This window comes from Calypte anna, chromosome 13 (genome assembly GCF_003957555.1).
Source record: "Calypte anna isolate BGI_N300 chromosome 13, bCalAnn1_v1.p, whole genome shotgun sequence".
NCBI classification, from domain to species: domain Eukaryota; kingdom Metazoa; phylum Chordata; class Aves; order Apodiformes; family Trochilidae; genus Calypte; species Calypte anna.
Genome location: NC_044259.1, coordinates 4,390,478 through 4,403,051, shown reverse-complemented (window position 1 = coordinate 4,403,051; position 12,574 = coordinate 4,390,478). Strand labels below are relative to the sequence as shown.

General features: G+C 37.0%; 1 protein-coding gene across 4 annotated transcripts in view; it reads right to left on the bottom strand.

The window, feature by feature from the left end:
• TENM2 (teneurin transmembrane protein 2) overlaps positions 1 to 12,574 on the bottom strand; it is a 426,310-nt gene that overhangs the window by 71,709 nt on the left and 342,027 nt on the right. For all 4 annotated transcript variants that reach the window (XM_030458892.1, XM_030458896.1, XM_030458893.1 and 1 more), the window contains 2 exons: positions 6,537 to 6,731; positions 1,271 to 1,471 (listed from right to left, as the gene is read on the bottom strand). In XM_030458892.1, the coding sequence (XP_030314752.1) occupies positions 1,271 to 1,471; positions 6,537 to 6,731 (396 nt within the window). The remainder of the gene's footprint in view (positions 1 to 1,270; positions 1,472 to 6,536; positions 6,732 to 12,574) is intronic.

The window sequence follows — 12,574 nt, the reverse complement described above, 5'->3', positions numbered from 1 at the left end:
AACCCCTGTGAATTCATGCAGGACATCCTCTGTTGAGACCCAGCAGCAGTGCTGAAGGCAAGCCCATAGCTCTGTTTCACTCACACCTGGACCACTGGTGATTTTGATACAGACATTGATATGCTAAGAATGGGACTGAAATACACCTAAAACTCATTCAGCAGAGAATGGTGACAATTCAGAGTCATTTAGACTCCAGGAGTGAAGGGTAAAACACACTTTAGAAGGAGAGATTAGGGAATGCTATTATAGACATGGTCAGTTATCTGGATTCTGAGTCCAAAAATTCTTCTATTGTTCCCTGCAAGCTGAAATTGTAGTGAAGCAGAAGGGTCTTATGCCTTATGCATTATCAAAGACATTGAGGGTGAAACTCACTCATGAATTTCTCTGGCTGCTGATGCATGAAGCAGAAAAAGCACATCTTTATAGTCATTTAACTGTTGGGGTACTCTAAGTCATTAATATTAAGAAATGACTAAATAAGTGTGAAAACTGTAATTATTATTTTGAGACTTGCTTATGGCCAACAGCCCCATCTCAAGGTTCAGCTTACAATGAAAATGCAAAATTTCCAGTATTTTTTTCCCCACAAATAGAACATTTGCTGTCTTGTCAAAACTTGTTTGTTTTGTTTTTTTTTTTTCCCTTCTCTTTAGCTCCTTCTGTTAGAACAATCAAATTCTGGAACTGTAGCTTTGGAAAGGATGAAATATTTTGGCCTATGCTTTTATGCCTGCTTTTTAGTGGTTCTTGCTTTGAAACTTTTAAAAAATATGCCACATACAATTGAAAAGGGATACACACTATTTGAAAAGAGAATTTTCTGGTTTTTCATAAACCTGAAATAAATCCATTTTGATGTGCAGTAAAGTAACCCCCCAAAATGTACTCAATTCTAGTATTTCCCATTCCTCAAATGTTATAAACTTATTTATAAACTATGGAAGTTATCCCTTACAACTGTGAAAAAGATGTGAAGTGCTTAAGTAACTTTTTCAGTCCAAAGAAGGGTCAATATTACAATAAAATACAAAATTCTACCCTGCATCGTCCTTGCCCCCCCCCCCCAGCTGTCTTTCTCAAATTAAGATTGTAAGAAAAAAAGGTATCAGATAGATACACACTTCTTCCCAACTGACCTAAACAGGACTAAACACATTCCAAAGGCCATTTTCTAAATTATCTGCATTTCAAGTTTACCACAGCTCTTAACATGTTAACAAAACAGGACCGTTTTCACAAAATCAGGAAGAAATATTCTTCTTACCAACGGAGCAGTCGGGACCCATCCAGTTGGGATCACAGCTACAAAGACCTGTGTCAGCCAGGTAGGATCCGTGCCCACTACACTGGTCTGGACACTGGGCCCTGGGAAGCTCACAATTTATTCCACCCCAACCCGGGCTGCAGAGACATTCTCCATTCACACAGACTCCGTGGTTGGAGCATGTTGGATCTAAGCAATCAACTAAAGGAGAAAAAAAACCAAAGTTGAGAAGGGGCAGTTCACACAATATGATGTATGGAAAACATGTAGCTGCCTGCTTAGAAAAGCTTGTACCACTGTGATAAATAAAGCAAGTAGATGTAGTTCTTCAACTCATAACACCTGGTCTGAGAATGGTAAAGTGCAAAGTAATTTGTGCTTTACATCAGCTCCAAAGAAAACAGGGTGTGACTGAACAATGAAAACTGCCTTCAGCTGTAGTGGAAGTCACAAGGACTTAAAAATAACAAATATAGAATAAGAGGTCCACACATAAGCCTTCACCTAGGCTTCTGAAACACAGTGAGGTTCCAATTAAACTTACAGTGGATTTCAGCTTCATTTAGATGCCTAAATTATTCAGGTACTCCTAAACATTTGATTCATGTTCCATTACTAGCTGAGCTCTGGAACAGAGTCCTAGTTCTTAGCTGCAGATAATTCCTCTTAAAGAAATAACTAAAACCAAAGATACATCTTTTCTCCACCCAGGAGAAAGTGGAAAATAGCTTTTATGGAAAATCAACCAATGAAAATTCAGTTGCCATTTCAGTCCTGATAAATAAAGGAATGTTATGAACCATTCTATCAGTAATATTACTGTTTATCAAAATTTATCTGTATCATTAATTTGTGTAAGTATACTATGCTGTACTGCAAGTACCACCACAGAAGGAAGCTTTATCAGCTGCCTGTGGAATTGAGGGCCAAGGTCATGTTCCTGTCCTAAATAAAATTAATTCATTTCATGACTGGTATATATTTGCTCACAACAGAAGCACCAAGAATGACTGGCATTCTCTCTTGCAGCTCTAGGCAGATCTGAGTGTATAATGAAAGTGATTTATCTCTCATCTTTTCCAAGTTGGTCCTTCTAAATTAAGGCAGAGGCATTTTCACTCTACCTTATGTTTACAATATTTGATCTTTCAAATCTCACCTTCTTTATAAACATAGAGTCTTGTCAAAGTATTTTCTATAGTTACAGAACATTTAGAATAGATACAACATAGAGGACTAAGGCATACACGTTTTGACATGCAATTACATGAGTTATCAGAGAAGTTTTGATTTTAATTCAGGTTACTGTACGACAGGAATAAATTACTATAAAATTTCTTCTAGGATTTTTATTTTAGTGATTTTTTTTTTTTAAAGATTTAAAGGTTAGTTAATTGGAATGGAAAACAAGATAATGCAATATCATATTCACAGGTAAACCAAGACTGTTTTGTGGGTCAGTTCAGATGAGATTTGATAAATTCATTAATGGTTTTTAAAATTATCCAGAATGCTTGTCCTACACTGTTATTCCTTCTTGGTACTTAAAAAAATTAGAAACTGTCTGAAGTTGAGAATGGTTCTTTCATACCATTTCTGTTGAAAACCCAGAAGATGCAGAGCTGTCATACAACAGCCTGATTGAATAGAGAAATAAAGAACACACATATATAGGTCAATATACTTTTAGGATGAGGGTTTAGTCTGTTCTATTTTTTCCAGATGATGATATTTCAATGGAAAATTCAAGAGAGTAATATGTGTAAAACATTGTATGTGTCAGGCCAGCTACCTTTAGTAGACACAGATGAGTCCTAATGTATTCTCCATGCCAGAAACATATCAGCTCCCTTCTCAAATCAAAGTACTAATGAAAGCAATATGAAGCATACAAAACCCACCACCTTCTGCTATGTAAATTAACTGTCTTCCCACTATCCTGAATTACAGTATTCATGCAGCTGATACATATTTCCACAGAACAAGCCTATCAATACCCCTAAACCACCAATCACCCTGGTTTTATAGAATTACACACAAAGAACCTTGGTCCTTTGTCCTAGAAAAATATTCTTGATAACTGCTTTGTTCTGTCATATGTGTAAGTAATAGCTTTCGAAGTATAAACTGATGTGAGTTTTTGCCTTTAACATAGTTCTTTCTCTACTTTAATACATGCTCTTGTTGTTTTGGCCAGATCCTCAGCTGCTAAAATTAGCCTAAGGTAATTCCCTGCAATACAACTACATTAACTTACATTGCAGAGGTTCTGGCATCAAGTCTTTGGAAAGGTTTACAATAGTATTTAATAAGGATTTATAAATGGAGCTTCTTTAGCATTTAAACAAAGGAAAAGGTGCCTTAGCAAGGAAGTAGGTTAGGCTTAGATCTCACGGCCCCTTGGCAGATCAGATCATTAGAGCTTGTTTAATATCAGGCCCTCTGTAGATTTGACAGAAAAGGTACTGAAAGCAATTTATATCCCTAAGGACAAAAAAAGGAGGTCAAGGAGTTTTCTGAACAATATGTACCATAAAGCCCCCAAAGAGCCATGAATTACACTTACAAAGTTAAATGTCATTGAAAAATGACTCGACCGTGACACTGACAAGAAAACCACCCTTAACTGAGCTGAACTCGGCAATTTCACTTGTCTCCCCCCAAACCAGATTGAATGAAACCTGACAAATATTCCACTTCATCTTGTGTGGAAATTTGTTAATAGAACAACAGTGTTTATGCTGCAAAAAAATGTGCATCACAAATATTGATTTTGGTGCCACTTTCATTTCAAGTAAATTGTTTGAAAAATATGACTGTGATTAATATCAGAAATAAAAAGCTAACGGGAAGAAAAAAATGCTGACCCACTTGCTCTAATTCAATATCCTAGCTAGAAAACAGTAAATGAATCAACCTACACCATTCTTCTTGGAAGCTCAAATGAATATAGGTTATTTCATATATTATAAATACAGATGTATTTATTTGTGACATTCTACCATTACCATAGTACTATTTTAACTTATGCAAAAACTTTAAGACCGCATAATTACCTACAACTGTAGAGAAACCAATTCATGTTATCCTTTTTCTCACAGCTCTTGAATGTGAGAGCTAATGTGAGAAATATATACAGAAGAAATGGAATTTTAGAGTAGAAACATGACAATCATTTATTTATTTGTAAATAAATTTATTGACTTATCTATTGCCCAGTGATGTACACAAAACATTATCTTTTCTTGTCATTTTATTGGCCCCTTCCAAGTCTGCAGTCAATACCTCCTGCCTCTGTAATCTATTTATCTAAGAAAAAAAATCCTTTCAAACACAGTGTTTATTAAATTAATTTATTTAATTTATTAAATAATACATATCACCTCATATACTAGTTAACGTCCCCCAAAACTTCTGCAGTGCTTCCATTTCTGAATGGTGCTAACATTAACACCTTTGCAAAAAGATATGCACTAGCTTGGTCTATAAGGTTCTCTGGAATTTGTGTTGTGTTCATTTCACCCATTGCAAAATAGAATAAGCTGAATTAAGCACTACAAGATCTTATTTCTCTTATAGAGTGCTCGGGGATTGAAAATAATCTAGCCAGAAATTACAATCTGGCAATCTAGACAAGGAAGGAACTGCTTACAAGGTGAAATTTAAAGAAATGGAAAAAGACCAACCAACCAACCATGTCAGGCACTCTAATAATGCAAGCATTTATACAACAACACAAAGCATGATGAAATTTATGTAATTTAACTGAACTAAGGAAACAGTTGCAGTTTGTACTAGAAAGAGAGTTTCTGCATTCATACTGGATGCTTTAAGGGCATGCTAAAGACAGTCTTTTCTGTCTGTGATTCCGATGAGAATGCCAGCTATTACAAGGCATTTCACATAATTTTGGAATATTTCCTATAATCATACACTCAAGGTGAAGTGAGAGCTATCAACTTTAGCATACAAAAAGGACATTATAGAATTTTCCTGTTATGGCTTAAAATGAAGCCCATAAAAAATACTGGCAAAACTCTACTGACTTCAATTTAATTCTGGATTAGAGCTTTAATAAGCAGTGTTTTGAAGCTTTCCTGAAAGGAGATGACAGTGGCAGTGTTGAGAGTGTCACTAGTAAGAATCCTGGCTTTTTTTTTTTTTTCTCTTAGCAAAGTTATTTCACTCAAATGCAGGATACTGTCCTAAAGGTGCTGACTGCAGTCCACACCCAAGGAATTAAACCTTTACTGCTTTTAGTCTCATTATTTTTTTTTTTCACTTTGTTTTCTGATGGGCGTAACAGGTGTTCACTACAGGGTAAGGTAAAAATTGATACATGTGGTGAGACCTCTTCATTCCACTCAGAATAATCCACAGCACCTCTTTAGTTATAAAACCAGGCAGGTCCAGTCCACTTCAGTCCTCAAAGTGCTCTTTCTTTTGAAATTAATAAACTTCAGAATATCATAGAGCAGCTTGTACTACTACAGCTCTGAGGATGTGCCCAAGTTTGCTGAACTGATTTAGACATCACTGGGGGAGTTAAATTCCTTTTTAAAACCATACTGCTTCATTTGAAAATGAAAAGCAATCCAATTTATGTTGTGCATTCTAACAGAAAAGACTGTGAATATAACCAATATTGATCTTGATCTATGACCACTTTTTGCATGGGTTATTGTGTTAAATTTGCTCATTCTACATGCACAATGAATTGGACACAAACATAAAGGGCTTTTCTGTATTTGGGGAGAGTTATTATTTGTGTACACCATCTGCCTTTCTTTAAGCCGGTATGATTGCAGCTAATAGGAGTAATGTGCCCTTCATTAAGTCTGTAAGTAACATAGATCCACAAGTCTTTCAAATTTGTTTCATCAACTTCTGCCAAAGTGACCGATATGTTTGCCTTATACAACTTTGCTGCTGCTCCCTTTCTGTCTGCATTTCACATCTAAATTATTCAATAAATATAATCCATAAGAAAATACTTTGCTCTTCAACAAAGGAATTACTCAGGTTTACTCATGGTAGACATTCTTAATACTGCAAAACAATGTGTACAGATGGCCAGAAGTTTTGTCTGAACTTTGATAGATCACTAAAACTGTGAGAGACCACATTTTTATCCCTCTTTTATAAAGATCTGCTACAGTAGTCTTACATTTAAACTTTTATTCTGCCCTTACCTTTTTTCCTATCCATTAAACAATGCCACAACCCACTCACAGCAAACTCACAGCATAGAAAGAAAATGTCCTACCTTCTTCACAGTTTTCTCCTTTATAGCCAACAGAACAGACACAGTTCCCTTCAATGCAGGAACCATGACCTCCACATGAGGGATCAATACACTGGCTGATGGGTACATCACATTCTGGGCCTTTCCAGCCACTGTAGCATAAGCAGGTGCCTTTAGAGTATTGACCATTGCCACTGCACAGAACTGGGCAGGCAGCTGGAAAATCGAACAAAAGAAAAACACCTTCCAGGGTCATATGGGTAGTCATGAAAAAGTGCATTAAAAATCCCCTCCCAAATACTTATATGTATACTCAAACATGCTCATTTAATGGGGGAAAATTCTAATATAATTTGTAGTAGTTCAGCTTTTGATTACTCAAAGAGATAATTTGATTAATAATTAATAAAGCACACATGTGTTGGGCATTCTGAGATTACAACTACTATTCTTTATATACTACTGATGATATTTGGGATAACTAGAAAGGTAATGTTAACAGACTTGATTCTGACATTACACTGCCTTGTTCCACTAGATAACATCCAAATGTCACAGACAGCTGAACAAAAAACATTCAGTCCCCACAACATCTATTATATAACATCTTTCTTCTTCCATAACACTTTTTAACATAATGTCCCCAACATTTTTTTAGATCCTTTGGCTTGTCTTCATTGTAGGAATCTTTAATACAGGAATAACACAAGCTTTCATCTACGACAAATGCACCTTGCCACCATCCTGCTGACCTTGTTTTTTCTAAATCCCAGAGTGACTGCTTTTACTGTTTATGTATTGGCAAGAAAAAGTCATTGATCATTATCCCTCCCTCTTGTATTATACATTGGGTAAAACACATTCTGAACAAATACTGATTTACAAAAAGTAAGTGAAGCCTATTAATAATAAAAGGAGTCACCAGCTCTTAGATAGTGGGAATCAGATGTACATATGCAAAGCATGGCAAGAAACAAGTGGTTTATTAAAAGCCAACTGCACATAAACATTACATTAAGGCATATGCACATTTCTGTATGCCCACCTCTCCCAAGTTAACACGGCAATTTGTGAACTCACATGCCTGGCAAAGACTGAATGTTTGGTCACCAGCCAGAGAAATGGAAAAAATAACAAAGAATAACAGAAAATGGGAATTATGAAGTGAATTATTAAGAAAAGTTATGCTTTTGTGCTCTTCTCTCTGATGCAGTTCTATGAAGACTGAAAAGTATTTTCCTGTCTTTTCAACCTTCTAAATAATTAGAGACTGAGAGCTAGTTTTAAAGAGCCAAAAATAAAATCAAAAGACACTATGAATTGTTAAAAGGTCCTAATGTCCTCTTGCTTCTGTTATCCCTTTATCCTGAATAATCAAGAACCCAAATAACTGATTTCCTACATAGAGCTGTGTAACTCTCCAGGTGTTCAACTTCTGCACTGTAATCTTGTATTATTCTTAATTGTATCATTGATATGGTAGAAAAACACAATTCAGCATAAGATTTCTTCACATTAATTTGTTTGTTTGGAATGGGAAAAACTGATCAGAAAAAAAGTATATTCAGATTTATAACCTGAGACATTACCTAAACTTTAGGAGTGCTGAAAATTATTATGGGTGGATGGGGCACATGCCACATGCATAATCTTTTTAAGCCTATCATTTCTACAGTAGTGTAATTAAAAAATCTGAATAAAATACAATTTCCAGCAGTAACTTTCTGATTTCAGAGGTAACCTATATTCACAAATGCTTTACTGTGTTCAGTGAAAAAGCTTACACTGAAGTTCTCCCAGTTTGGTTTTTGCAGGTGGTTTTAGAATTAAGTGTATTAAAGCAGCTAGACTGAATTACAATACAGATAAGTATCCATTATGTCCATATCTAGGGTAGCCTATTTTATAACTTTTTGCATGTCACTATCAAATACCTTTCCATGATAAACAACATGATGAAATAAATAGTAGCAACTTGAAGCATCACACCCTGGAGGCTGTCATGGCTCCTCAGCACACACTGCTTTGCACTGCCTACATGTGCTGTAGCTACTGCAAGTCATACAGGCCAGCTATAAAGAAACTACTGAACAACTATGACCACTTCCACTCTTCAGGTATGAAACCCTGGGACACAACCAGTTCCTCTGCAGGTAACTCTCCATTTCACTGCAATTACAAGTCTTGTTTGGGCTGTCAGTGATACATTTTTCAAAATCACTGTAAGAAGGATAATCACTTCAGTCCTGCTCTCATTTTTTTTTTTTTTGCCATGATGTAGAGGACTGAAAGCATCTTGACCCAAAGACCTGAAGTACTTTTAAGTTGCAAGTTTCTTGGTGTCACCTTCCACACCGTGATACACTGCAGAGACACTGTCCCTTTATCTGGGCCTCCTCTTAACACAAAAATCTTTCTAGAATAGGGCACCTCTTGGCTCCTTTTTGAGGTAGTTATGCTTGCAGTCCCTTTGTTCAAGTCCACCAAAGAAGCTAGTAATATTGTTAGATGCAAAATCTTCACATGATTCTGAGCCATTGCAGAGACCCAAGGTAATCATTATTAGAGGTTGTTGAATGTGGATTCTCCAGCTGCCCTGGGACATTCAGAATAGGGCTTTGCTTTGGCCCCCAACCTGCTCCCTGTGCTGTGATAAAGCTGCAAAGAAAAGGTCCAAGGAAAGATAAAAAAATCAGTGGGCAGTTTTGTTCAAACTCATTTGTTGGAGTTGACTTACAAGATGGACACAAGTGAAGTATAGCTTTTTGTTTGGTTGTTGTTTTTACAGATCAACATAGCATTTGACAGCTGAAAGGGCTTCTGTTCTGCAAACCTCTCCTGAGTCAAAAAGGGACTGAGGAGAAATAAAGCCATTATTAAAATAATTTAAAAACCCCCCACACAACCAAAAAACCCCATAAAAACCAAACAAAAAACAAACAAAAAGACCCAAAGAAACCCCCCCAAAACAGCAAATGACTTAGATGTGACCTAGCTCTAGACTTAGCTCAAAAATGCTGTGCACAGCTCCCTTTTTGCTTCTCTCCTTTCCCTGCCCACAGGTCTCATTGAGCAATGGGCAACTGTGCCCCAGTTACTTGGAACATCTATCTCAACATTCTTAAATCCATACCTTTGACCTGAATATGTAGGGTTTAGCATCTAGGATATCAGACCTTGACACAGCAGAAGAATGATTACTGGAAGGTGCTGGGTCTTGGGCTAAAGAGCTCCCACAGCAGTTTTTTAGTGTTCCCTAACTCTGCTGTGGTGCTTCAGGAATTTAAGTAAAGCTGAAAGCCATGTCACAGCTTTTCATTCATCTCTTCACGATTAAGCCAGATCAGAGGTCTGGCTATGTTTCATAAATCTCGCAAAGCTCGTATATAAATTGAACAGCAATGTGCCTTCAGAGGTCTGCCACTGCAGCCAGGCACTGCCAAGTCATTAGTGACACCAGAACTGACTAGGACAAATAAGAGAATCAGTCTTTTAACCTTTGGGATGAAAAGAACACAGTTAGGATGAACACACGTGCAACTAAAAAGCCACAAAGTTTAATCTACAACATTCTGCTGTACAACATATCTACAACATATTCTAAAAACTATGTAACAGAAATATCACTTTGAGGGTGAAAAAGATGACAGAGGTTCTTGGTCAGATGTTTGGCATTGACTGTCATGTCACTAAGGTTGCAGTAGAAACATGTAAGCAAGAATGCAAGGAAGAGTAGGTTATAAAAAGCTGGCTTCTCACTGCTTGTAATAAGCAGGTATTCATTACTGGTTTTGCTGTGGGTTTATAGGCTATCCTAAGTGAGGAACAGAGAGAGAATCAAGCTGCTTTTCTATAGGAAACAGAAGCAGGTAGTAAAAAAAGAGTCTGCTGTGCTGCAGGGCCAGACCCATAACATTCCACTCTAACCGTGCATCCAGCTGTCTTTAACTGATGTGCAAACTACTCCAGAATCGCATGGAATTACTATCTGGGACTGCTGGGTTTTTTTCCTTATGTGAAGTGAACTGCCCCTCTTGCAGGACAGAATTGACTTGCCAAGTCTGTTGAAAGACTGTAAAGGAAGGTTGATTTATGTAACGGAACAATTAAGTTCCACCTCACTTCTGTGCAGAGGTGAAGTTGCATAAAGGCAATGGCTATCATATCCCATCACTGTCAAAAATTGGAGAGAGGTCTTCAGGAATTATGGTGACATTCAAGTAAATTAAGCATAAGGGTATATCTTGTCAGTGAAGTCTGAAAAGCACAACAGATATAAGGCCTAAATGTGGTTTTGGTGATGTGAACCTCCCTTTTACCTGTATTTGAACAAAACCAGACTAAGTTCTTAACCTGGGTCTCAGCTGATTGATGGATGCTACAGACCTTTGAGTCCTGTATGCTACACACATTTAAGAGAATAAATTGATCAACATTGGCCAAACATCCCTCTAATAGTTCTCTCTCTAAAGATTACTTTTCAGTAGATACTTAGGAGTAATGTTCCCATTCCTCGGTTCATGAGCAAAGGTGATTTGATAACATGTTATACTCTTACACATGGACTAGCAGGGGAGATGGTTAGTTGTAATGCCCAAATGGTCTGGCATAAAAAGCCACCAGTTTGTGCACTAACACTTAACACACAGGTATCCCACCTGCAACTTGAGTACACACTGGTTTCACCCTCCCTTATGGTATTCACATGTACATACTCACCAGAGGTGTTCTTCTAGGGCACGGCAAGAAACCAGTAAAGGATATCTGAGGAGCCAAACTCTTGGAGGCTGTTGCAGAATTTGGTTTAGTTACACAGATGCTTATTTGAGAGGACTTCCCCCACTACTTGAAGTTCCAAACAGGATTTGGAGTTCTGGCTTATTTCCTCTTGCTGTAGAGCAAACATTACACTGGTCCAGAGAGAGTCCTGTACCACTATAATCTGGGCTATCCGTTCTCTGCTGAATACTTCCTCAAAAAATAGACAAATTTATATAATTCTCTTTAAAGTTATATGAATTTCTGGTAACAAAAATATGCAGACTTGAATGATTTTTTAAACTTTCATCTGCGATCCTTCCCTGGACGAGGTCACAAGCAAGGCCTTTATATTGCTGTTATTTTGCATGTAACTCAGTTTGACATCCAGAAGTAAATTTTTAAATGTGGCATAAGATGATTAGCTTCCCTTGTGCCACTTACAGGCTTATTCAAAGCCCAAACAAGCTATAAAAAGTCACCCCACATCATGCTAAATTTTTCAAAATCTGTACCACAGAATGGTATGGAGAGACATTCCTGACAGGTTGGTAAGGGGAGTCACTGGTGTGGATATGCAGAATTTCATCAAGTCTTAAGGGTAATACTGTTTGAGTAAGGAGCAGAATGGCTGTATCTATAATGCTTAAGAGTCCTAATCTTGTATGTAGACGAGATTCTTCTTACCACAACATGATGTGCATAAAAGATGAACTTGACTGCCTATATACAATGTAAGCAGTGAGGAAAATTAAGACTGAATGCTGAAGGGAAAGTTTAAGACTACACTAATTTAGACACCACATAAAATGCCCTTACATCCTAATTGCTGCTATTAAATTAACCACTTCTACCAAGATTTTTGGAAGAGCTAAAATGCATGGAAGAATGTTCCTTGATTTAATACATAAGTAGATAAATTTTTAGAATTAAAATCTACAAAGGCTATTGTATATAAAAAAGACATCAGCTACTGTAGGAAGTCGTAAGACAAGTTATCTGTGGAACCAAAATAACTTCCTGGAGAAGGAAAGACAGGAACAATATTCACTCTCCCTCAACTATCTGCTATATGTCACCATCAGATCTGAAACCCTGGGTAAAAAGCCATTGCACCTTTACCTATGATCTCCATTCAAACACAATCAGAAAAAAACATCACCAAGAGACTGTTTATACTCCTATGTTTATACTCCTATGTTCAGCCCTTGCTGAACAATACAGACCTGTGTCAGGCCTAAGAAAAACAGATTTTTATCTGCAGATGTTCCTCTTCAGGAGGAGAAAGTGAGTTTCACTCC